This window comes from Phyllostomus hastatus, unplaced genomic scaffold (genome assembly GCF_019186645.2).
Source record: "Phyllostomus hastatus isolate PE091 unplaced genomic scaffold, TTU_PhHast_1.1 phas_contig_40, whole genome shotgun sequence".
Taxonomy (NCBI): domain Eukaryota; kingdom Metazoa; phylum Chordata; class Mammalia; order Chiroptera; family Phyllostomidae; genus Phyllostomus; species Phyllostomus hastatus.
In genome coordinates this window covers 56,589,356-56,614,275 of record NW_025333872.1, presented here as the reverse complement: position 1 = coordinate 56,614,275, position 24,920 = coordinate 56,589,356, and the positions used below count along the sequence as shown (strand labels likewise).

General features: G+C 48.8%; 1 protein-coding gene across 5 annotated transcripts in view; it reads left to right on the top strand.

Moving 5' to 3' along the window:
* The window catches only part of SCML4 (Scm polycomb group protein like 4), a 93,635-nt gene extending 69,691 nt beyond the window's left edge, over positions 1-23,944 (top strand). For 4 of the 5 annotated variants that reach the window (XM_045843489.1, XM_045843487.1, XM_045843486.1 and 1 more), the window contains 3 exons: positions 11,898-12,194; positions 20,019-20,164; positions 22,809-23,944. In XM_045843489.1, the coding sequence (XP_045699445.1) occupies positions 11,898-12,194; positions 20,019-20,164; positions 22,809-22,934 (569 nt within the window). In that variant the 3' untranslated portion in view covers positions 22,935-23,944. Of the gene's footprint in view, positions 1-4,397; positions 4,621-11,897; positions 12,195-20,018; positions 20,165-22,808 lie in introns of those variants that run through there. The other variant, XM_045843490.1, reaches the window with a different exon arrangement.
* Positions 23,945-24,920: the final 976 nt, after the last annotated feature.

The following is a 24,920-nucleotide window of genomic DNA, read 5'->3' as shown; positions in this document are numbered from 1 at the left end:
ATGTGGCGCTGCTGCTGGCTGGGGACCACACCTGGAGCAGTAAGTGTGGGCTGACTGAGTCCTGCTCACGTAGGAAAATGTAGTTCAGGTTTTCAGTAAAATAAGTTCACCTCTGCTAGCCTGATGCCCCCTGTACAAGTGTGGCCACCAAAGATAACCCAGTGTCCGGTTGGAGGTGACCGTGGGCTGGAGAAAAGAGGGTTGTGAGGGGGCAGAGTGGTGTCTGTGGGGAGGAAGGTGGAATATATGCAAATCCAGGTGAGAAAGAGGAGGTGAGTAGGGCAGGAAGGAGGGTGAAAGAAAGGAAAGAATGACAACAGTCAAATTTCTCAGTGTGGTCTGGCCACCTGCAGCAGGGTCTCTGTTCCCCAAACCCTTGCTGACACACCCACAAGGGCACTCAGTGCTGCCCGTGTTGCTGGAGTCTGGGCCCAGATCTCATCTCCCCACTAGACAGGCCTGGGGAGAGGGCCAAGTAGTCCCCAGCAGAGCCTGAGACATAACGAAGCACAGTAAATATTTACTGACTTCAGTTCTGTGCAACACAACAGAACACATCGTCTGTCTGCTCACCAAGAGTAGGGAGATCTGGAAACCACAGATGTGAGAGCTGAACTCTTCTGCAAGATCTAGTATAGACATTGGTTTCCTGCCTTTTGAAGGTTTAACATGATGGGAACAAATTGTTTACTTTTTGTTGAGCAGCTCTTTTGATACACAGATGGTAGGGGTGGGAGCTGAGGAAGGACATTTGTTATTGAGTCTTGATGTTTTTGTCCCTTGGCTGGTGGTCATTGAGCCAGGCACCAGAAAATGACTGGAGTAGCAGACACTCCCCATGTGTTCCATTATGGGGGGCCCATACACCCAGCAGTTAGAAATCAAACTGCTTCCGTGTGCAACTACAAATTTGTCTACTCTCATAGGTCTACAGAGAATGACTGTGCAGAAAAGATATGTTTCCAAAAGATTGTTTATTCCAAGGAGGAAAGAGAGTTTACCCAGTGGCATGAGTTCCTTGATATAGAAACATCCACCTAGTCAGTTGGCAAATGTGTATTGGGCTCCGCCTGTTTGTGGTGCACTGAGGCCCACAGAGCTGCGGCCGCGGAAGGGAGCAGCAGGGAGGACAGTGAACCCACATCTTCTCCTCTTCAGCCCTCTGCTCTTCCTCCCAAGCCCGTCCGTCTGTAGGGCCCTAACCACCTGCCAGGTGTGGTATGTTTTGTTTCCCAGCTCAGAAGCCTGATGGCACAAAATGGATGTTCACAAGTGGCTTGTGGTACACCTGTGTCACTTCTTCTAGCAAAGATGTGAAAGAACAAAACAACCCCCAACTCCCATGCAGCAAAATCTAGGTGGAAAATGCACTCCAAGCAGGTCGATTCTCTGTTCTCCTTCTGGCCTTCCTACCTTGGCCCCAAGGAGTGTTTTGTCCTTGTCCTTGGGCCTCAGCTCTATCCTGGCTGCGTGACATCCACGAGCAGGCAGAGCCCACCGTGCCAGACACCAGGAGGACTTTCTCTCTCTACCCAGCCCACACCAGGCAGCCTACTCCAGATTCCCCCACAGTGGCTGGCTTCGGGGTGCTGGCTGACAGGAGTGCTGCAGAGCTGTGCTTGTGCTGCTGTAGCCTTCGGCCACGTAAACACAGTGAGCATCTGGTTCTCAGGCTGACATTTGGGGAGGGGGTCCCTGGGCAGGAGAGCAAAGTGGCAGTGTCAAGTTCAGGCCTTAAGAATCCTCGCAGAAGGTTTGATGGAAGGGTTTAAAACAGATGTGTCCACAAGTTCCACAGCAGATACTAAGGCCTCATATATCTTCAGGCAGACAGTCCAGAGCAGCCCGGCCATGCTCCCAGCACGGTCGAGGGAGCGTTGGCCAGCCCCGGGTTGCTGATTGGAGCGCTGCCGGTGTGCCAGTAGGGTTCGCTTAGGAAAAGCTATTATATTTTCCATGATATTATTCATTCAATTGGAATATTGGTACATATTTAAAGACTCTGAGCTAAAGGGAAAAAGATAGTCTAGAGAAAAGCCTGGCTTTTGTAGAATTTAAAATAGACTTTTACAATGTTCACTAATTTATTGTATCCCTTCGTATTGTAAGGCTTAGGTTCTCTTTTGAGTCCTGTAGATACTGAGGAAGCACAAGACAGTATTCAATAATTACTGGTTAAACCAATGAATGTTCCAATTAAGTTGTTGGAGCCTCCCAAGGTACTTTAAACGTGGGACAAAGAGCATGATATTTAATTATATTGACCAATTTGATAATATTGTCATAGAAAGTATCTATTAAAATGCAACAAAAAGAAATTAAGATAGATAGCACTTCTCTTTTCCAAGATCACCAGTAAAATCATTTTGTGGATTAAAGATGCCAACACCCAAGACGTGAGGCACAGAACGATGGTGATGGGCAGTGCCCACTAGGCTCTTGACTGCGTGGGAGAGCTCCTTTTGCGGGGGACTGTGGGGGAAAGAAGAGCCCGTAGAAAGAGGCCATATGGACTCTTCCTTCCTTCAGGGCTGGTCTCAACCGGTCTCAGGAATTCTCTGAGAGACACCCTGCCCCTGCCCCAGGCACTCTCTTCAAATAAAAAAAACCTATTGGAAATCTACTCCTTTGTTGGCGAGGCTGACTGTGCCTTCTGTGACACCCCCACCCATCAGTCTCCCATCGGTCTCCAACTGGCCAGATAATGCTGGGGACTCCCGACCTGGCTGCAGGAGGCCTCTGTATCTCTGGCCAAAGGGTTCGCTGCCTGTGATGGAAGAGGTTATGTAGGGGATGGGCCAGGCCTCTAAGGAGATCCAAGGAGATGGTGACCAAGTTGTCTGATTTATGTGTCAGACACAGAAAGCACAAGGACTGACGGGAACAAAGGACCGAGTCTATGAGGTGTAGGCATCCCCAAAGCTCTGGGGCCCGCAGTAGCTGTAATTGCAGACTCTCCACCCCTCTGGGCTGTTCCCCTGGATTGATGATACCCTGAGCCCCGTGGTGAACCCTAAAGTGGTATCTACCACTTATCTACACCAGTATCTGCTGGCCACGCATCAGAATGAGGGTGAAATGGCAAATCACGCCAAGAGGAACTGAAGCCACCTAGGAACCCAATAGACCTCTTAAGATAAACTCCATGTACTCTCTCCTATTAGTGGGCAACTTCTAGCTTTCATACCTAAGCTGTGAACCCTTTGCAGAAAACAATCCCATCATATCCTGGCAGAGAATTGGACAGCTATTGAGCAGATACATCCTAGCTGCTACTGAATTAAGAATTACAGCTTCCATTCTGGGTATGCAGAGTCAAGAGGAATAAAACAAACGCCCTTTCCCCATCTGTACTAGTTTTATCTATTGCTTCATTACAAGTTACTCTAAAACTTGGTGGCTTAAAATAGCATTTATTATCTCGTAGCTCCTGTGAGTTAGGAGCTGAGGTGTAGCTTAACTGAGTCCCGCTGGCCCTGGGTATCCCACAAAATTTCAGAGACCTCAAAGCTCAACTGGGGAAGAATCCACTTCCTAGCTCATTCAGGTGATTGTTGGCAGAATTCCGTTCCCCACACAAGCTGTTGGTTCTTTGCAGTGCAGACCTCTCCACAGAGCACCTCAGAACACAGCAGCTTGCTCCAGGAGTGCGAGGATTACTGGGAAGTACTGTGAGCCTTCCCAAAAGTCAGGGTGTCTGGTTAGAACCGAAACGTACAAGGCATCCTCTATTCCAGGGAGTCCAACATTTCCATGATTAAGAACCACTTTTAATTTCCCCAGAGTTCTATGAAAGACCCCAAAATGTGGGGGCTATTAAGAAAGCAGAACATGACCGTGGAAGCCCTCCCTTCCCCCTCCCCCACCTCTTGGGAGTTCCCATGAGCCTTAGGGTAGAGGTTTGGCAAAGCTGCCAGTAGAGGGTGATTATGAAACCTGCTCTCCTCTTGAGAATGAAGGGCCATTCGTTATTTCAAATGGCTGACTTTGGGCAAAATTGCCTCTGGGCAACATTTCCACCGAAGAAATCAACCCTTAGGCTGAGGAAAGTCTTAGGCAAACCAGGAATATTGGGCAGGTAAACCAGAAAGGTCAAGGAGGACTAAAGAAGTTCAGGTGTCAGGCATTTAAATTATAGTTCGTTTCTGTGCATCTCATTAGGTGATAAAGGATATAAATGTACTGAAATGGACCAGAGAGGTCATAAGGTTGATCCTGAGGGCTGAGGGAGCTGAACTTAGTGACAAGCCAAAAGAGAAAATCTATACTGGCCAGAGACCAAGTTAAGGGAAAATTTAATTGAAGTGGGTGAAATGCTAAGCCTCGCAGGTGGTGTGACCTGGTGCCCTTTGAACCGGGAGGGCCCTCAGGGAAAGCACCACTGGGCTTATCTGAGCGAGAACAAGGGGCGGGACTGCCTGAGAAAAGGAAATCTGCAAACCTCTCCAGAGCCTCAGTGAGAGGGCAGAGAGGAAACCTGCTGGTTTCTGCCACCAAGAAGTCCTTCAGAGATCTCTCTGCCTCCCACGGCACTGAAGCACTGAAGCAGGTCAGGGGCCCGGCTGGTGCGGGAGAGGAGCAAGTGTGAGGCTGCTGGTGGCGGAGACGCAGCCACTCAAGGTAGGAAACAATGCCCCGTGTGTCCCTGGCTCTGAGAGTGGAGACACAGCTCTGCGGGGACCGGCTGTTTGTTGTTTCCTGGGGCTGCCCCCTCCTGCCCCCTTCCTCTTTCTGCTTCTCTCCTAGAAGGTCTCTTTCTCTGCTTCCATTCTTTCTCTCCATTCCAGAGCTTACTGGTTGTGCTCCTTGGTGGTGGCACCAGGTGAAGCCCAGGTAATAGTCACTCCACAGCTATTCGAGAGGCAGTGCTGTCAGGCTGATAACCTTCCTTCTTTTCTAATCTGGGTTTCTGGGCTAGAGGCTTATGGTGCTGCTGTCTCTTTAAGCAGCCCAGCCTAGCTGGTCACACATGGAGCCCTGTGGATACTGACCCAGGGGGTTGACCTTCTTGTCAGCCTGGGGAGGGTTGTGTGGCCTGTGGGCTGAGCAGACCTGCTGGCAACTGATCACAGAAAGGCACAGGCTTCCAGCCTGGGGGAAGGTGGCAGTGATGGTGGTAGAAAGGTTTCACTCTGTGCTGTTGCTCCTGCAATTAGGAGGTTATGACCACACGAGGAGATACGGTGGGGAGTGGAGGGTGAGAGTGTGTGCGCATGCACGTGTGTTTGTGTGTGAGGGAGAGACAGAGAGAGAATGGGGAAAGAACAGTGTCTGAAGCTCTGGAATTCGGGGGTGCCTAGTGCATGAATAGGTATTATTTGAGAATAAGTTTGCTGATGGAGTTTTTGTTGCTTTTCAGAGCTTCATTTGATTAGACATTCCAAGTAAAGTGCCAGTTTAATTTTTTAAATAAAATATATAGTCCAAGTTCACTTAACTGTGAGAAGTTAGGTCTTGTGCCCTAAATGACACGGGGTCAACGCCAGCTGTGGTTTTATGCACGTGGGCCCCTTTCCCCTCTCTGCGACCCTCCTGCCGCTTTGAGACTTTCTCTTTCTCTCTCAGGCTCCTGGCTTTTTTCTTCTCGTCCACCTGCCTCTTCCTGCTTTTCTTTGGAGGTCCTCCAGGTGCTCATGCCTGCCTCTCCAGACCTACAGCCCGAATGGGTTGCAGCAGGCGCCCTGGAAGCATCCACAGAGGCCTCTGCAGGGGGGAGGGAGGAGGGGAGTCCACACACTCCAGACCCTGGAGCTTGTTCCCCAGACAGAGAGGCTTAGACACGGTTCAGGTTCAGAAGTAAGCGGGTCTCCCTTGAGGCTGGAATGGGTCTGAACCCTTCTAGAGTGTTCTGTGGCCTCACGAATGGGCAGGCTGGGGGAAATCATCGCCCACAGATCAGCAATGGTGAAAAAGGAACCTCAGGCTCTCCTGGATGTTTCCACGACACTGAGCCCTGAAAAGGTGGCAGGCTTCCTGGAATGTGCCATTTCATACTTGCCTTTCTATCTGTGTAAGCATGCTCATGTGACCATGGAAAAGCAGATTATTCCTTTTTCTGGAGGAGAAGTTTAATGATTTTTAAGTGGCTTTCTTAGTCTCTAGGATAGAGGCGGGGGTTATAGAAGGGAAGTGCATAAAACACCTATTGTTTACCCTGCTTTGCTGAGCTGGTGGACTCCACGGTGGTTAAATGGCCTTAAACAGAGGCTGGGTTGGATGCTCTGGTTCAGTGAGAGGTGCCGGGGTGATGAGACAGCTCATTTCAGAGGAGAAGGGATTTTCTAAGAACCCAGGAGAAAAAGGACCATAACGGGATTTGCACGTGTGTGTGTGTGTGTGTGTGTGTGTGTGCGCAGAGGTCAGATCCGAGCTGGGCCCTCGCGCAGGGAGATCCCAGGGCTGCTGGCCCCACCTGGTGTTCGCTCACCAGGCAGTCACAGGACTGCTTGAAGAGCATGGTTCTCTCTCCAAGCACAGGTCTGGTCCTTCCTTTTTCCAACTCTGAATCGCAGTTTTCAGTAACAAACACCCTGCACACTTGCAGTTCATCTACCTGCATGCTGCACGCCTTAACAGTTTTGAATAGGTGAAGGGTGGGTATCCGGTAATCATCGTTCTGGCTGATGCAAGAGTAATTGGCCTTAGATGTCACAAGGAACTGTCAGGCAGTGAGCTTTGCGGCACAGTGACCAAAACTGTGAGGGAGGTTATCAAATGTCTTTGGCTCCGTTATTTACCTTGTCTTCCTTTCTAGATACCACCTGCTCGAAAAGAGGGGTGAGGGATAGCTCGATGCCTTCCAGGGTTACCACACCACCTTTGCAATTTTTATGTTTGAATAACAGTTATAAAAGTGTTTACTCAAGATACTCCTTTAAATGAGTTCATTTCTTTCAACTTCAGACTTCAGTCATCTTAAGCGATGATCCCACATCAGGGTCATCATAGTTTGAGGGCTGATTCTATTTTATTGATGCATACTAAATTATATGAATGATGATAAAAAATAATGTTCACCTATTGTTGTGTCTTCCAAAAAGATGTATGTTCAAGCCCTAACTCCCATACCTATGAATAAGACCTTCTTTGGTAACAGAGTTTTTGCAGATGTAGTTAAATTAAGATGAGATTATGTTGGATTATGAGCCCTAATCCAAGGACTAGTGTCCTTAGATGAAGCGGGAAATTTGGACACGTCACAGACACCCAGGGAGAGCACCAGGTGACAGTGGAGGCAGAGATTGGAGGGATGTGTTGCTGGCAACCCCCAGGAGCTGGAAGAGGAGAGGAAGGGTCCTCCCCTGAGGCATTTGGAGGGAGTGCAGCCCTGCCCCGACACCTTGATTTCAGACTTCCAGACACCTGAACTGTGAGAGAACACATTTCTGTCACTTTAACCCACCAAGTCAGTAGTAATTTCTGCAGCCTTGGGAAACTAATACGCCAGAGTACCACCTAAAATCATCCCCTGTCCCACCGGAGGGACCCATACAGCCCTGAGGGACATACAGGGCTGGGTGTTCGTGATGGCCCTGTTCAGCCCTGTGGTGATCAGAAGATGATGGCCTTCGTTGTATCAGTCAGGTGTGGTGTAAGGCATCAGCACCCCTATTTGTAAAGGTGAGGAAAGGCTGTTTTCATCTGGTTTGAGCAGATGCACTTCATCAGTTCCGAACAGCATCCTGGTGTGTGCACCTGCCCCTGGTGTTCACTCCCAGGCTTCCAGGGAGCTACAGGCCGTGCATGGACACGGCTGGGGCTTGGTGACATCTCCGTGGTTGTCTTCCTGGCTGGCACATCCTTTGCTGGGTAGAGGGCTAATGCTTGATGCTGTCTTAAGGAGGTTTTATTTTCTAATGAATTCATTTGGATCATAGCCCAGAAGCTGGCTTTTATTACCTTCCATCTTATCTGTGGTCATCTTTTAAACCAACCACAGCCACGGCCCCTTGTTCCCATTTCCACACATCGTCAGAGGAGAGCACTGTTCCATCTGCATCTGTATTTTCCAGCTACAGTGCACGCTGGTGAACCATCTGCATTCTCTGCCTTAGCCTACAATAAACATATTTAATTTGGATTTAAAATATTTAACAAACAGAATAAATGTTTTAGTTCAATATCTTTTCATTGTTTATCATGCATCTAACATGAAGAATTTATATTTAATCCTTTATAATGTGAATTTTTTAAAAGATTTTATTTATTTTTTGAGAGAGGAGAAGGAAGGGAGAGAGAGGGGGAGACAAACAACAATGTGAGAGAGAAACATTGAATGGTTGCCTCTCCTACGCACCCTGACAGGGGACCAAACCTGCAACCCAGGCATGTGCCCTGACCGGGAATTGAACCGGCAGCCTTTCACCTTGCGGAGCAACGCTCAACCAACTGAGCCACACCATTCAGGGCTATAATCTGAATTTTGATGCATATTCTGCCTCACTGCTATATTGGTCCAAATGTGTACTCAATAAATATGTATTGAGTGCCTTTTGTATACCATACACTGTGAGGTGCTTCCTCACGTATCCCAAAGCATCTGCCACTGGGGATATGAAATGGATTGGTGTCCCAGACTATGAGAACTTTCCAATAAAGGGAATGTAATAACAGTCTTACCACTTACTGGCTTAGAATGATGCTGGCCCATCGTAGGTGCTCAATAAATGTTATTTTTCCTCTTCCTCACTGTATTCAAGAAGAAGCCAAGTACATATCTCTGCAGCTTGCTCCATCAGTGAGGTCCTCTGACCAGAGGGAAGAGACACAGTAAAGCCCATCAAGGTGAACATGCAGAGTTCCAAGTTTTTGAAGACACCTTGCAGCCCTTCATTAGCCACAAAGCATGAGGCTGCTCAGTTTGCTCATGTCCTAGTGGCCAAAGCAGTGTCTGTCAGACTTGACTATATGATGCTCTCAAGAATGTGCTCACACCTAACACTAGGCTTCTGTGATGGCTTTTTTAAAAGTATATTTTATTGATTATGCTATTACAGTTGTCCCATTTTTTCTCTCCTTTATTCCCCTCTGCCCTGTACCTCCCCTCCCACCAGTATTCCCCTTTTTAGTTCATGTCCATGGGTCGTATATATAAGTTCTTTGGCTTCTCCATTTCCTATACTATTTTTAACTTTCCCTTGACTATTTTGTGCCTACTATTTATGCTTCTTATTCCCTGTACCTTTTCCTCCACCCTTCTCTCTCCCCCTCCCTACTGATAACCCTCCATTCCTGTGATTCTGTTCCTGTCTAGTTGTTTGCTTAGTTTGTTTTTGTTTTTTAGGTTCATTTGTTGATAGTTGTGAGTTTGTTGTCATTTTACTATTCCTAGTTCTGATCTTCTTTTTCTTAGATAAGTCCCTTTAACATTTCATATAATAAGGACTTGGTGATGATGAACTCCTTTAACTTGACCTCATCTGGGAAGCACTTTATCTGCCCTTCCATTCTAAATGAAAGTTTTGCTGGAGAGAGTAATCTTGAATGTAGGTCCTTGCCTTTCGTGACTTAGAATACTTCTTTCCAACCCCTTCTTGCCTGTAAGGTTTCTTTTGAGAAATCAGCTGATAGTCTTGTGGGTACTCCATTGTATGTAACTGTCTCCTTTTCCCTTGCTGCTTTAAGACTCTCTCATTATCTTTCATCTTGGGTAATGTAATTATGATGTGCCTTAGTGTGTATTTCCTTGGGTCCAACTTCTTTGGGACTCTCTGGGCTTCTTGGACTTCCAGGAACCTATTTCCTTTCACAGATTGGGGAAGTTCTCCATCATTAGTTTTTCAAACAAGTTTTCCATTTCTTGCTCTTCCTCTTCTCCTTCTGGTGCCCCTATGATTTGGATATTGGAATGTTTAAAGTTGTCTTATAGATTCCTAAGCCTCTCCTCATTTTTTTTGAATTCTTGTTTCTTCATTGTTGTTCCAGTTGAATGTTTATTTCTTCCTTCTGCTCTAGATCATTGATTTGAGTCCCAGTTTCTTTCCCTTCACTGTTGGTTCTCTGTATATATTTCTTTATTTCACTTTGCATAGCATTTACTTTTTCCTCTATTTCATGACCATACTCAACCATTTCTTTGAGGACACTAATTACCAGTGTTTTTGAACTCTGCATCTGATAAGTGGGCTATCTCTTCAGTGCTTAGTTCTATTTTTGGAGCTTTGATCTGTTCTTTCATTTGGGCCATATTTCTCTGTCTTGGTACAGCTGTTATGTTCCAAGGGGTGGAGCCTTAGGTATTCACTAGGGTGGGGCAACCCACATTGCTGTGTTGTGTCACTGTATGTGGGGGAGGAGTCTGAGAAGAAACAGTACTGCTTGCTCAGCTATCAGCTTAATTTCAGTCACTTTCTCCACTACCCACAAGCAAACTGGGTCCTTCCTTCTGGTGCTGATTCCCAGAGGGTGGCTTTGTGTATGCCCTAGGACCCTGTGGGTCTCTCCAACAAACTCTCCTGGGAGGCTGGGAATTTCTTCCACCACCACAACTCCCATAGGTTTTTATAGCCAGATGTTTTGAGGCTTTCTTTTCCCATGCTGGAACCCTGAGTTGCTCAGTCTGTCTCTCTCCCCAGTTGTTCCTCCCGGTTTATCCCCATGCAAATCTGGGACAGCCAGCTGCTACCTCGCCCTCCTGGTCCTCTAGCCGCCACCTTGTTGCTTATCCTTTCTGCCCTGGCTGCCCTTCTCCACCCTTCCTACCAGTCTGGATGAATGTTTCTTCTTTAACTCCTTGGTTGTCAGACGTCCATGTAGTTTGATTTTCTGGCAGTTTTGGTTAATTTTTGTTTTTAAATTTGTCATTGTCCTTCTTTTTGTTGTACGAAGAGGCACAGCGTATCTATCTATGCCTTCATCTTGGCCAGAAGTCTCCTGTGATGACTTTTTAAAACAGCTTTATTGAGATAAAATTCACACATTTAAAGTGTACAATTTGATGGCTTTTAGTACAGTCACAAATGCGTGCAACTATCACCCATTGTAGGACATTTTTTAACACCCTTTAGCTAACACCCTCTATCCCCTCAACCCCCATGCCCTAGACAACCACTAATCTACTTTTTGTCCCTATAAATCTGTCCTGGACATTTGATATAAGTAGAACCACTTAGTATATGGTCTTCTAAGCTTGGCATTTTTCACTTAGCATAATGTTTCAAGGCTCAGCCACTGTAGCAATATCAGTGTTCATTTCTTTTTATGCCTGAATAATACTCCACTGTATGGATATACCACATTTTGTTTAACCATTCCTCAGTGGATAACCATTTGGATTGTTTTGGCTATTATAAATAGTTTTTCTATAAACATCCATGCACAAATTTATATGTGAACATGTGTTTTCATTTCTCTTGGGTATTTACTTAGGAATAGAATTCCTGAGTCATATGACAGCTCTATTTTTAACCATGTGAGAAAGAATGAGACTGCTTTCCAAAGAGGTTGCACCATTTTACATTCCCACCAGTTGTACGTGAGTGTTCCAGTTTCTCTGCAGTGTTGCCAGGTGAGGGAGACAGTGATGGTAGGTAAGAGAAGAGAGTGCAGGGGGATTCAGACAAACAGTGAGAGGCAAGAGGGGCAGAGACATGGAGGGGAAAGACCTTTGTTCAAATGTTATTTCCAAGTCATCAATCACCAAGATAATGACCTTCCCTCTGCACACGGAAGGGCACATCTCCCAGTCCCTATGAGAATATGCTTTGTGGTGAGGCAGGGGTCTCCATCTGCTGAGAGGGGAGCTGTCCGGGATTAGGCCTTGGGGTCCACTCTTCCTCATCTCCTGTCCTCATAGAGAGCAGAGCATCTGCTGCTGGGGAAGGTTTGCCAAGACTGAGTGTCAGGTGGCCCCTTGAACTGCTCTCTGATCTCTGCTTCCCCTCTGCTTTCTTGCTTAGCAAAAACAGTCACCACTGAAGAGTGCCTGGTGAAAACGGCAGGCATGAACCGCTACAGCGTGGACCCCTCAGCCTCCGCCTCCGCCTTTAGCCACAGGGGCTCCTTGCCCACCTCCTCCTCGCTATACTTCAAGAGGCAGAGTTCCGGAGATAGCCATCTTGTGGGAGGCCCAGCCACCACCACTAGTGGTCCTCGCACCAGCCCCATGTCCTCTGGAGGCCCCTCGACACCTGGGCTGAGGCCCCCAGGCTCCAGCCCCAAGAGAAATGGGACCTCTCTGGAAGGAAACAGATGTGGTAATGTAATGCATGCATTGGCTTCCTCCCTGTGACGTAACCTCCTCTGCCCATGCCCTGGGGCAAATGCATGGAGGGAAGGAGGGGACTGAGGCTCTTGGAACGTGGGAGCACTAGGAAATCAGAAGTTTCCACAAGCCTCCTCATGAATTGTTGTTCTTGAAGACAGCTGACATCGGCCTTTGACGATAAGCAAAGAAAATGGTGTATTAGTGTAAGCTAGGCTGTAGGGGTAAGTAGACTTCAAAAATGTACAGTGACTCAAGTACAACAGAAGTTTATTTTTGTTCAAGAGACCAAGGTGGGCCCTGGCCAGGTGGCTCAGTAGGTTGGAGTGTTGTCCCGTGCACCAAAAGGTTGTGGGTTTAATCTCCAGTCAGGGCGTGTACAGGAGGCAACTGATGGATGTCTCTCTCTCACACTGATGCTTCTCTCTGTCTCTCTTCCTCTCTTTCTAAAGTCATTAAACATATCCTCAGGTGAGGATTTAAAAGAGAATAAAAAAGAGAGACAAAAGTGCTGTTCCTAGTTGGTGGGTGCATTCCAGTTCAGGAACCCAGACTCTGTTCCTTTTGCGGTTCTGCTCACCCCCCGGACTTCCACACCCCCAGCATCTAGTGGGTGGGAAGGGAAAGAGTGAGTGGGGAAGGCACGCATAAGAACTTCCCTAGAGCCCAGAAGTGGTCGCACCACTTCCACCCATGTCTTGGCAAGAGATGGCCATTTTGCCACACTTCACTCTAAGGGGGTCTGAGAGGCATAGACCAGCTCTGTGCCAGGAACAAAAAAAAGTAGTTGTTAGGAGAGAGTTTTTTCCTGCATAGTGGGCAACATGGCAGGATACAAACCCGTGGGCAGAAGCAGAGTCGAGCAAAATTCCCACAGCACTGGCTGTGGTGCCACTTCTGTCTCAGCCATTACAGAGTGCTTGTTGGGGCACAGTGTGTGAAAGTGGTGCCATTGCAGGGATAGCTCAGCATCCTTTCTGACTTTTTAAAAATTATCTTTAGGCTTCAGTATTTTATTAATGAATAGAGGCTATAGAGCATAGAGATAATCACATGGGCTGTGGAGCCAGATAACCTGGGCTGGAGTCCTGGGTCTGCCACTCTCTGTTCGACCTTCTGCAAGTCTGAGCTTCTCTGCCTGTTTCCTCGCTGGTAAAACTGGAATGATAATAGCAGCACCCACCCTGTAGGTTTGTTGGGATGATTAAATAAGTCCTTATGTGTATTTAGTACAAAGTCTAGGACAAAGTAAGAGCTCAATAAATGTTAGTAGTCACAGATCTTGTGAACACACCCCTGAGCAGAGCACAGCTCATGAACTCAGCCGCTGGGAACTGCTGCAGAAAGAGGGCCAGGCCAGGGAGGTAGAGAGTCTTCATCTGGCCCCCCTCCCCGGAGCCTCCCAGTGGGCCAACTGTCTTCTTGGGCCAGCCACGTTTCTGCACTGAGCCTATAATCTCTCCAGGAGCAGCCCTGAGAAGCCATAGCATTTAGCTACTTTGTATGATCCAAGGTCCTCCACACACTCCCCTCAAAGAGCCTCACCCATCCTGGACGAGCCTCTGCTGGCCGAGGATGAGAGGGAAGCAGGGGCCCCTTGAAGGGGAGGCAGTGCTGAGGGGCACAGCATAGACTCCCTCACTGGGGGCTCTTGCCAAATGTAGGGCACCCTGTAGACTGCTCCCCAACATTGTCACGCAGGGCCATCAGCCAAGGAAGGAGATATGAGTAGACAGAGTGCATTTTTCAAAAGGGAGAGCCACTGTTAATCTGACCTCTAAGAGCAGGAGAAGGGAACAAGATCTGGCACAAACCCAAGTCTTAAAGTAGATGAGGATGCAGCATTTATTTCCCAGGGTTATCTCCAGAGTTAGAGTGGCATCTGGTATGCAGTAGGTGTTCAATAGACATTCATTGTCTCTGTGCCTGCCCCCTGCCCTCAGCCATCATGGTGCCCTGTACCATCCTGCTGACATCCTACTGTCCCTCTTCCCCTTACAAGTCTCTTTCTTTCAACCCCTTCTCTGCAACCCGGTTCCCATCTGCTCAGGGGGGTAACCACAGGACACCGCCCTGAATGAGTTGACTTATCATCCTAACAGTGTTGCTTCTTTTTAAAAAGGAGATATTTACTCTCTCCACCATTCAAACCCTGAGATTGGTAAAATCTCAGGCCCTATATCTCAAGTATAGGATTTCAAGCAATAGGAGGAAGACACGATTTGGATGGAGAGAACCATCACTTGCTATAGAATTGTCTGACCCAACCCAGTCATCTGGTCTCCCTGAATGAGGGGACTCCAGGACCCACCAAAGGGGTCTCAAGGGAGCTCCGCTCCCCGAGTCCCTTGCTGCCTCCTTCAGTGGAGCCCTGGGATGTCCTCCCACCCCAGTTTCAACCACCCTCCTGTCCTTTCTTTTTATCTCTGCCCCAGCCCTTCATTCTCCTGGAATTAGACCCTGATCAGCTGTCTGAGTCATCTGCAGAGGGGAGGCCCAGACCCTCCCTTGCGGCCAGCTCCGAGAAGGCCCTCTGTTGGAGCGCTGGCTGCGCCCCCAGGAGGGCCCACTAGCCCAGGAGGGCCCTGTGTATCTCAGGATCTTGGGTGAGATCAGAGGAACAGAGCCCTCCAGAACCTGCCGCCTTCCACTCCGAGCAAACCAGTTACTATATACTGAATGCTGATGGTCTCTTTTACAACTTAGAAATATTAGTGAGAACTTGGCCTGATACCCCGAAACTTAGAATTGTTCATAGTCAGCAGGACCCTGTAGGGCTGGAGGATGTTCAGAGTCACACAGCCACCCAGCCTCCGTGGAGTAAAGCTATTGCAGGATGCAACAGTTGAAATTCATTGTTGAGCCTTTGTGATGCACTGAAGAAAAGTGAAGTTATTTACCCTTTGTAGGTGCATTAACTCTTTAATGCTCCAAAGATCCCTCTTAATCAGTGCCATCTTCATGGTGCCATATGAAACCACAGATCCTGGAAAGACCCAGCCAGCCACGTACATTCTCAGCATGGAGATGAAGGAAGGGGGTGGGGAGAATAAGTGGACAGAGGGCAGTGCTGGCATCTCTGAAAGAGGTTTCCCTACTCTGCTTCCACCTCATTGGCTGGAATTTAGTCATGTGGCCATGAGCTGAGAGGGAAGGTGGGAAATTCTTAGTTACTTAATTCTTAGTAACCATGGTCCCAACTGGAAATCTGGGATTCTGTTACAGAAGAAGAATCGGAAGAAAGATGCTGGGTGGGCAACTGGCCATCTCGGCCACACCTCACAATCAGGCGTGTTCATTCTCTCCGGCTTCCTCCCCTGACACTTTGTCTCCTCATCTCCAGCACTTCCTCTCTGCAGCCCCATGGCAGGAGCAAGACTCAGTTTTGTGGGGTTTCTTGCTCACATTTGTATCCTCCCCAGCCCCAGAAAAGGGGCCTGCTTGTTCAAAACATATGCACATACTAAATAGCTATTTACCAAGGGCCTGACCCTGGGAGGTCTCGGGGAGAGAGAAGAAGGGATGGGAGCAGACAGGACTCTGACACCTGCCCTCATTGCCCGGGCAGGCCCTCTTTGCATCTGCAGAGTGGCGGTCTATGTGTGCTTTGCTTGAACGAAACTTGCACAGCTAAACACATGTGGAAACTGTGGAAATAAACCAGGCTGAGTGGAGTGACAGTGTGTTAACGTAGGGGAGAAAACCATTGGCCCCATACTCATTTGTCACCTAGCTGCCTGCTGCGGGCCCTCTGGGGGGCTATTACATTTTCCCTCTGCCCAAGGAATTAACTGCTCAGTATTGCTCTGAAATTGCATCCCAAGTGAAAGCAGTTGGTACTAAGGAACCAAACCTTCGTAAGAGGGTTTGACCCACATCATAAAGCCTGGGAGGAACCTAGAAATGGATTTTCCCCCATGGTGTTAATCAAAATGGATTAAAACCACAGAAGCCAGAAAATAGCATGAGGCTGCAGGCAGGAGAGCAGATACCAATAACACGACAAACTTGAATACTTGCCCTGGCCACTGGCTATCTTGATATATCACACCTATCACCTTTGCCAGTGGCCTCGGAAGGACTGTATTCACAGCTCATGTTTCCCTGTTTTGTGTTGCTGATACTCAGGTGAAAATTCAAGACTTCTCTCCTGACTCTCATCCAAGACATAATCACTAAGAGCTATAAAGAGGTTTCAGATAACAAAAGCATCCTGACTCTTGCTTGTAACAGGACATGCTATAGAATTCCCAAACACAACTAGGTCCAAGCTTCAGAATCAAGAAACAAAGTAAATCTGCCACTGTTATTACCACCTAGATGCTGGGCTGGAGTTTGCTTCCATGGGGTGCAGCATCGGGTGATGGATAGAGACGATTCAGCCAGAAGAAGAAGGGGACAGCGCTCTGTGTGACGTGGGTGGGATGTCTGAAGGTCTGGAGAGGCCTCTTCGTTCAGCAGAAGAAGGATTGTTACGGGAACTGTGACTCTGGTCAGTGCTGGCCAGCAGCTACTTACTGAGCTCGGTGTGCCAGGGGATCTTCCCAGGTCTGGGGATGGAGCTGTGTGCAAGACAGATGTGCAACCTGCTCCAGAGAGACAAACATTAACAATTGCACACATTTCATTACAACCGGGACTAGTGCCCCCGAGGAAAAGGATGGTTGCTGTGCCAGAATCGGACAGGGAGGGGTGCTGAGCCTGCTGTGGGGAGTCAGGAAAGGCTTCCCAGAGCAGGGACAGAGCAGGACGGTGGAGCCAGCTGCACCAGGTGGAGCAGGAGCTGGCCCCGGGAGGGGCAGTGGGGAAGAGGGGTGGCTGGAGGCTTTCTGGCAGAGATAGAATTGCTTGCCCAGAGGTCACAGTGTCTGTGGTGGCACAGAAGGAATCCGGCCTAGCACGGTCTCACTTTAAGCCCGTGGTTTCTCCTTGTCCCTAGAAGCGTCCTCTCTTCGCATACAGGCAAGTCAGCTGGACTTGAAGAAACAAAAGAAAAACCTGATTAAAGTCTTTTAAAGTTAAAATTATTATAATAGAAATAATGAAAAACAACACTGTTTCAAACTGCCTGATGTTGCCCAGATTGTGGGCTCACCTGGGTGCCTTCCGCACGCTGTGTGGCCTTGTTTCTAGGAAGGGTGCGTTCTGTGGGGACCAGACAGTCAGGAGGAGCTGAGAACAGGTCCGCCCTCCCCGTTGCCTTCAACCCTGTCTCCTCCCACACCAGCTCCAGCTGCCCAGAGAGTCTGAGGCGGCTGAGGAGATTCACAGGCAGCCCGAGGAGGGACATCCAGGGGTCCCTTTCGGGGGGACACTGACGGGCTCTTCTTCAGATGCCTCTCGTCAGTCTTCGGCCTGAAGCTATTGTACACATTCACTTGATTCTTATCATACTCTTGAGGAACCCGTTGAAGAAATGAGGCCCCTAGAGAATGATCAAGGCCAGGACAGGGACCAGAGGCCTGGCCGGTGACTCTCCGTTCCGTGGCTTTGCACACGGACACAGACGGAGCCCTCAGAGGAGTGAGAAGCACAAAGGCACTCACCTGGCTGGTGGGTGGCAGGGGTTTCTGACTCCCGGCTCATTGCCCACTCCATTCTTCTCGCGACTCTGTTGTCAGCTAAAAAGTTTTCTCGGAATTTTGAATGCACAAAAGGAAATTGTGCATGTGCTTTTGGGGACATGTGAGATGGAGAGAGAGACCCAGAGACAGCAGCCCAAGTGCCCGTGCGGTGAAAATGTCAGGATTGCTTTAAACCCTGATTCATAGCCATTCTGTTCCTGGGGAATGCGAGTTGAGCTTTAGAAATGACATCAACCATCTTCAATTTCACATCCATTCACAACTGGATTTCACTTTTCACATATCTTGGGCAGCCCCCAGTAAATGGACATGACCACACACAAAGTTCTCTGCACCAGAGAATGCCGCCTTCCCAAAGTCACTGGGTGAGCGCGTGCATGCTCTGTTCTTTTAGGAGCAAGATTTCTTCACATCTGTCACATCTTACCCACGTCCAATCGCATCTGCCTGGCCTGGCCGTGCCAGGCCACACCCATCTGTCTTCCTGACACTTTCACGGCAGCTGGACCAGTGGGGGGGCACTGGTACATTTATTGTCTCTGTGAGCAGAGACCACGGCAGAGGCTGTACAAACCCTCCCCTGGGCAGTTCCATTCCTCCTCCTTCCAGAGCCAGTGCATGTGCCTTGGAACTGGAGCAGCCCCCGAGGTGTGGCGGGCTTCCTGCTGCTCTCTGTCTTGTATGACTGCAAGGCCCTCCAGGAAGGTGCCCATCTGGGCCTGCCTGCTGCCCGTCCAGCCTGGACAAGTGAAGAATGCCCACCGCAAGCACCAGGCCCCAGGAAGAGAGCCACTTTCGTTCCACGGCCGTCACCCGAGCACCTCCTCCGTGAAGACCACACACTACCCTTGCTCGAGCCCTGCGCCCTGACCTTGCCCAGGGGAACTTGGGCTCCCGTGGATGAGGCTGTGAATCAGTTTGGTATCTTTTCTTTCGATCAAGTACAGGAATTTAGATTTGGCCTCTGCTCTGATCCTGCTAAAATCATTCTTGGCACTGTGGACTTCCAGCCTTTGCAATCAGAGCATCTATTATCATCCTGATTAATGCCAAGGCTCTGATGGGGTGGGATCCAGAGGCAAACACCATTTCAAGATGCCTCGTCCCCATGTTGACTGCAGGTGTCTTTAAAGGCAGTGGAGTCATCGCTAACACGCACACATCAGCACTCAGATGGCTCCAGGGGGCACTGACAGTTTCCCGGCAAAACACCCGGTGCCAGGCCACCTTAGGGGCCCCCTTCCAGGTCCAACAGGGAAAGGCAGGGGAAATCTCAAAGTAAATCCAATTCTTAACCAAACCATGTGTATTGAGGACAGACTCGGAAATGTGATGCTGTGCTTTTCTCAGCATGGATGGAGAACTGTGCTCTTCTCAACCACCTTTACGGAGAGGAAGGAAAAAGGGACAGTGGGAAACCACTGCACCCTGAGACTGAGGAGGGACACAGATGTGAGACCTCTCCCTTCCACTTTAAGATTATTCTGCAGGAAAGTGACTTCATTGTTCAGTACCTACACTTTTTTTTCTGGCCTGAAAATAGGATTAAGGATTACCCACGCAGGCTCTTGTATAAGTTATTTATACTGTTTCTGCACAGTACACTGATTCATTTTACATGGAATAACCCAGTTTTTACAACTCTGTATGCTTACAGCCACGGAGGAGCCAAAGACTGTAGATCCTGCAGTGAGGGGATAGCGTCTCTGCCACTCTGCCCAGGGTGGTGCAGAAGGGATGCTCAGCTGGTGTTTGTGGAGTGGATGGGGGGAGATGAGGGAGATCATCCTCGAGAGGTTAAAATCTAACTGGGTGTTACAGACAAGTATACACGTAATGGTGATGCAGGGCAGACTGGAGAGCATCCTAAGAACAAACAAAGATTTGGGGTTAAAGGTGAAGGAAGGCAACATTCAGATGGCCAGACACAGGACTGCTGCCCGGGAAGGGGTCTCCCTGGGCTCTGGGGGCAGGTGGAACTTCTGCGGGAAGCGAGGAGGATGAGTGCCTCACAGACAGAAGCACAGGCACCAGCTAAAGGTGGAGAAGGGAAGCCAGAGGAACACTGGGTCACAACTAGTGTGCAGACACGCACAGCTTTGCTCCCTTAAAGGAGGTCACTCAGGCCGCCGCCTTGGACTCCAGGGCCAGGTGGGAGCAGCCAGCACAGGTAGGAGTGAGGCCCTGGTCCTGGTGTCTAATGGTCTCGCTCTCCCTGCTCACCCACCCAGCCTCAAGCCCTTCTCCAGACGGGCAGGACGCCAGGCGGCCACGGAGCAGGAACCCGTCCACCTGGACCGTGGAGGATGTGGTCTGGTTTGTGAAAGACGCTGACCCGCAGGCCCTGGGGCCTCACGTGGAGCTCTTCAGAAAGCACGTATGTGTGCGGTGGGCCTGGCCTGGGAGGGGCTGGGGTGGGGGCAGGCACGGGAGGAGGGCAGGGTTCAGGAGCTTAGGACTAGGGGAGGGGGCGGTGGCTGAACTAAGCCCTGGGGGACACTCAGGGAGGCCAGCTGGAACCACAGGCTTCTCAGCGCACAGCAAGCACTTCGTTTGTGTTAAAGGGCTATTTATCCCATCTGTTCCATCGTTCCGGCCTTTAACAGGAGAGCTTGTTTTCCTGCCCATCCATCCACCCGTCCGCGCATCCACCAAATATTTATAGCCCATCTATGACATGACAGGCGAACCGTACTGGGGTCTAGTCCTAAGCTGTTTGTGGATTAAATAAAATGCACATGCAGAGTGTTAAGTGTGGTGCCTGACTCGGAGAGAGCCTCCAGTAAGCAGGCATTCTCATCATTGTCTAGGAGATTCTGAAATACATAAAGACGGGAAATGAAAAAAGATGTAAGAATTAATACTTTACCTGCCAAGCTTACCATGTCAGTTTTCCACTTCTGCTATAATGAGTTACCACAAATGTAGTAGCTTAAAACAACACATTAAAACATTTTACATTAAATTCATTGGGGTGGCATTGGTTAATGAGATTATATGGGTTCAAGTGTACAATTCTATAATGCATCATCTGTATATTGCATTGTGTGTTCACCTCCCGAAGTCAAGGCTCCTTTTGTTACCATATATTTGACCCCCTTTACCCCCGTCTACCTCCCCCTGACCCCAAACAACACAACTTGTTCATTTACAGCTCACTGGGTCAGAAGTCTGACCTGGCCGGCCTCATGGGCTGAGGGTGCCGGCAGGGCTGACGTTCTTTCCAGATACTTTTGGGAGAGCTCCTTTCCTTGTCTTTTCCAGCATCTAGACCCACCCTCATTTCTTGGCTTGGACCCCCTCATCCTCATCCTCACCCTCATCCTCACCCTCAGAGCCACAGCACTAAACAGGGTCCTTCTTCGGCCGCTGACTTGGGCCCTTCCTCCCACGTTTACGGACCCTGCAATTGCATAGCCTCCTCCAGCCCCAGTCATCTCCCAGACGCTCTCCCTGTTATAAAGGCAGTGATTGGCAGCCTTAATTCCACCTGCAAACATAGTCTCCTTTGCCAGGTAACCTAACAGATCCACAGGTTTCAGGGATTAGGATATAGACATCTTGGGGAAAAAAGGAGAGGGAACATTCTTCTGCCTACTGCAGTTACCATTAATTTTTTCCTGCTTGTCTCTCATTTTATTTGGTGATTCTATCACAGAAATCATACTCTCAGAACTGGGGAGGATCCTATCTAACCCAACACTCACATTTTATTAGGGATGTATTTGACCTCACCTAGCAGTGCGGTCGGTCGTGAGAGCAAGGACCCAGGGTGGGTTATGTTTAATCAGAGCCGGGTGGGAGGAGCCTGGCTGTCTGTCTTCCAGAGTGACAGACATGGTGAACGTCTAGGGGGTGGGGTAAAGACAGACATCAGACAATGAGGCCTCTGGGAGGGTTCACAGATGAGATCCGTGCTCTCTAACACTTTGCTAAGGACACAGAGAGTGTGACACAGAGTCAGCGCTTCATCGATAACTGGAGGGCTGGCGAGAGGAATGAGAGGGAACCGCAACCCAAAATGTCTGTCTCCAGTGACCTGAAAATAACACTAGGTTAATGAGGAAGCCCAGCCCTACCAGGTCCACGAGTTCGACAGGACAATTGGGAGCAATGCCGGGCCCTCACGGGACTGGCATTCCTTTAGTAGTTCTCTGTGCTAAACCCCGGGGTTTAGCATGGGAGTCATCTAATTGTCTGCCACCCAGCATTCCTGACAGGGCCAAAGACACCTGACCTCCCTCACAGAGTGGAATTAGCAATCTAGTAATCAGCTAAAGGCAGGTGGGCTTAGAAACAAGAGATTAGGGTGATGGATGGAAGCCAGGCCCTTACATCAGCTCCTGGAATGGAAAGGGAACCACTAGTTTCCGAGTCTGATGGATGACTCTCCGCCTAAGTTCAGGCCTCTGTAACCATGTACCATAGACCAGCTGGTGTCTGAACAATACCAACTCACTTCTCAGTTCTGGAGGCTGGAAGCCCACCATCAGCCTGGTCTGCTTCTGGTGAGAGCCCTCTTCCGGGCTGCAGATCACCACCTTCTTCTTGTTGTTCAAGGACACTACTCCCAGTCACAAGGGCTGCACCATCATGGCCTTATTACCTCCCAAAGGCACTGCCTATTGGAGGTTAGGACTTCAACACAGGAATGGGGGAGGGGCATACATTCCATCCATCACACACGTCTTGCTCATTTAGCCCTAGTTTCGATGAGGAGATGAACATCATACATGGAACATAGGGACCATGTGGAAGTATGCTTGATTCCTTCAATCAGGATAAAGTGGGAATATGAAAGGGCCAGTGTGTTAAAGTACCCCAGGGAGATGACAGGAAGAGGAGCATGTAGTATTTTTGCTTCATCTTCTAAAGAAGGTCTGGTCTCACGGCTAAGAGATGTGCACCTAAGGAGATCCGTATTCTCTCCCCTAATCCCCTGGCCACCCCTGAGCTGCAGCCACAGTTTAATTCCTCTGACCGTCTCCTGCTTTTCCTTTGTTCTGACCCTGTCCCACCAGGAGATTGATGGCAATGCCCTCTTGCTGCTGAAGAGTGACATGGTTATGAAATACTTGGGCCTGAAGCTGGGACCTGCGCTGAAGCTCTGCTACCACATCGACAGACTGAAGCAGGCCAAGTTCTGAAGGGTTTTAAAAGACAGAATCCAAATCCAGACAGCGCATCTCAAGATCATCTTCTGCCTTACCAACATCTGGCCTCCATCACAAAATTGATTCTCTTCTTAAAGACAACAGCCCCAGAGATGTAGTCTTTGTACAAAACTCATGCATCTCCGCCTTTTCAAATATTCAGCCTGGTCCTTTTGAAAGGCTCCTTGGTGTTAATGGTTTGCCAAAAAAATGACAAAAATGCCTATTATTTGTAACATTCCTGATAGGTTGGTTGCCGTTAGAGTGGGTCCTGTTTTTACAAAGGAAGATGGGGAACCGAATGCTCCACCCAAGGAGAAGAACCCTGGGGGGTTCCATGGATGAGAGCAGAACCCGTGTCTCTGCAGGCCTTGCGGGGACGCCCACCACAGCGCCCCCTGTCTTTGACTCGGACCCGCAGACCTCTCATTGTGATCCTTGCCTGATTCAGCTCTTAAAGCTGTCTTCTAAGGATAAATGCCTCACCTTGCACTATCTGGAAAACTTGAATTCTTTTGCTCTCTGAAAGAGAAGGAAAAAAAAAATCTTTTCTATTCCTGGTTATCTGAAATACTGTGTTATCCCACTAGAGGGCAGACTGCTAATGAAATTCCAGGACTCTCACTGCTGTAGCCTGAGGATTCCGGACTCAATAGATGGGTTAGGGTGTCCGTGAATAAGATCTAGCCCACACACACGTAGGGAATTTATTTCAAGGTCAGCACCACAGATTGTAACTGGGGAAGACCCAATTACCTCCCAAAGGTAATTGGAAAGAAATTGTCTCCTACAAGGTTCTAGTTCATATCCAATCATTACTACTGACTGAGATGTACAAGCAGCAAAGGCAAGAATTTGGAAGTACATTCTCCCCAGATGGGGCTTTGGAGTTTCTTCCTTTCCAGAATCCTCACTGAGGTGTCAGTGTGTTGGCACGCGGAAGAGTCTTAGTGACATTTAGCCATGGGTGTTTCTTTAAAAAAGAAGAAAAATGTCTCAACTAAGCTTTGAAATGGGAAAGTGTTGGTTTCTAGTTACCTTGCTGGATTACGTAGTTGTATGTGTGGCTAATTTTTCTAGTCCTCAACAAATACACAGACATGCTATTATTGGGTTTAATTCACTTTACAGGTAGGTTTTCCTTCCTCACCATGGACCAAGAGGAAAAAAAAAAAGATTTTCCACCCCTTTGCAGCTGTGTCCAAGGAAGGACAATATGTCCACAATTTAGTAGCAGACAAACAACTTCGCCTTCATTCTTCCTTTTACCCCTCTCCTTCCTCTCTCTTTTTTCCCTTCCTCTGTCACTGAACAGAAAACACACCTTCCAAATGAATTCACCTTTGTCACGGGCCTATCCTCTTCCTTAACAAACATCCGCAGTGTTGGCAGTGAGGCAATAAAGACCAGACTGCCATCTGGAGAGAGAGAGCATCAGAAAGAAGCTCAGCGCTTCCCTTGGCCCAAACACACATTAGAAAAGGCACAGCTATGTCCGGGATGCAGCCTGCACCGGAGTCTCAGCTGGAGAGGGTTCCAGGGTGGGGTTGCAGCCCCCTCACTCCCACCACCAGGTGCAGGGTGTGGCCTCTACAAACTTGAGGGCAGCCCTGGGTGGATCTGCAAGTTGGTCCTATACAGCAGTTAGGACTTAGATGATGACCATAAGAGATACTCCACGCCATGCTGTGTGAGGTCTGGAAACCCTGCAACAACCCCTGTTTCCCATCCCCCCTTTCTGATCGCCCCTCTGAAACTCGTGGTGCCTCTTTCATCAACATATACCTCATTTAGAGACTTTCAGAGTTTCCTGCCCACCCTCATGGGCACCTCCCTCACTACACAAACACGAACACTGTGCCCCCAAAATCAAATCATACCCAAACAATGTCAAAGAGACACTCTGAGTAGGTTTCAGGGGAGATGTTCCCATCTCACATCTTGGAGAAAACTGGACCTTGTTCATGTGTGGCTACTCTC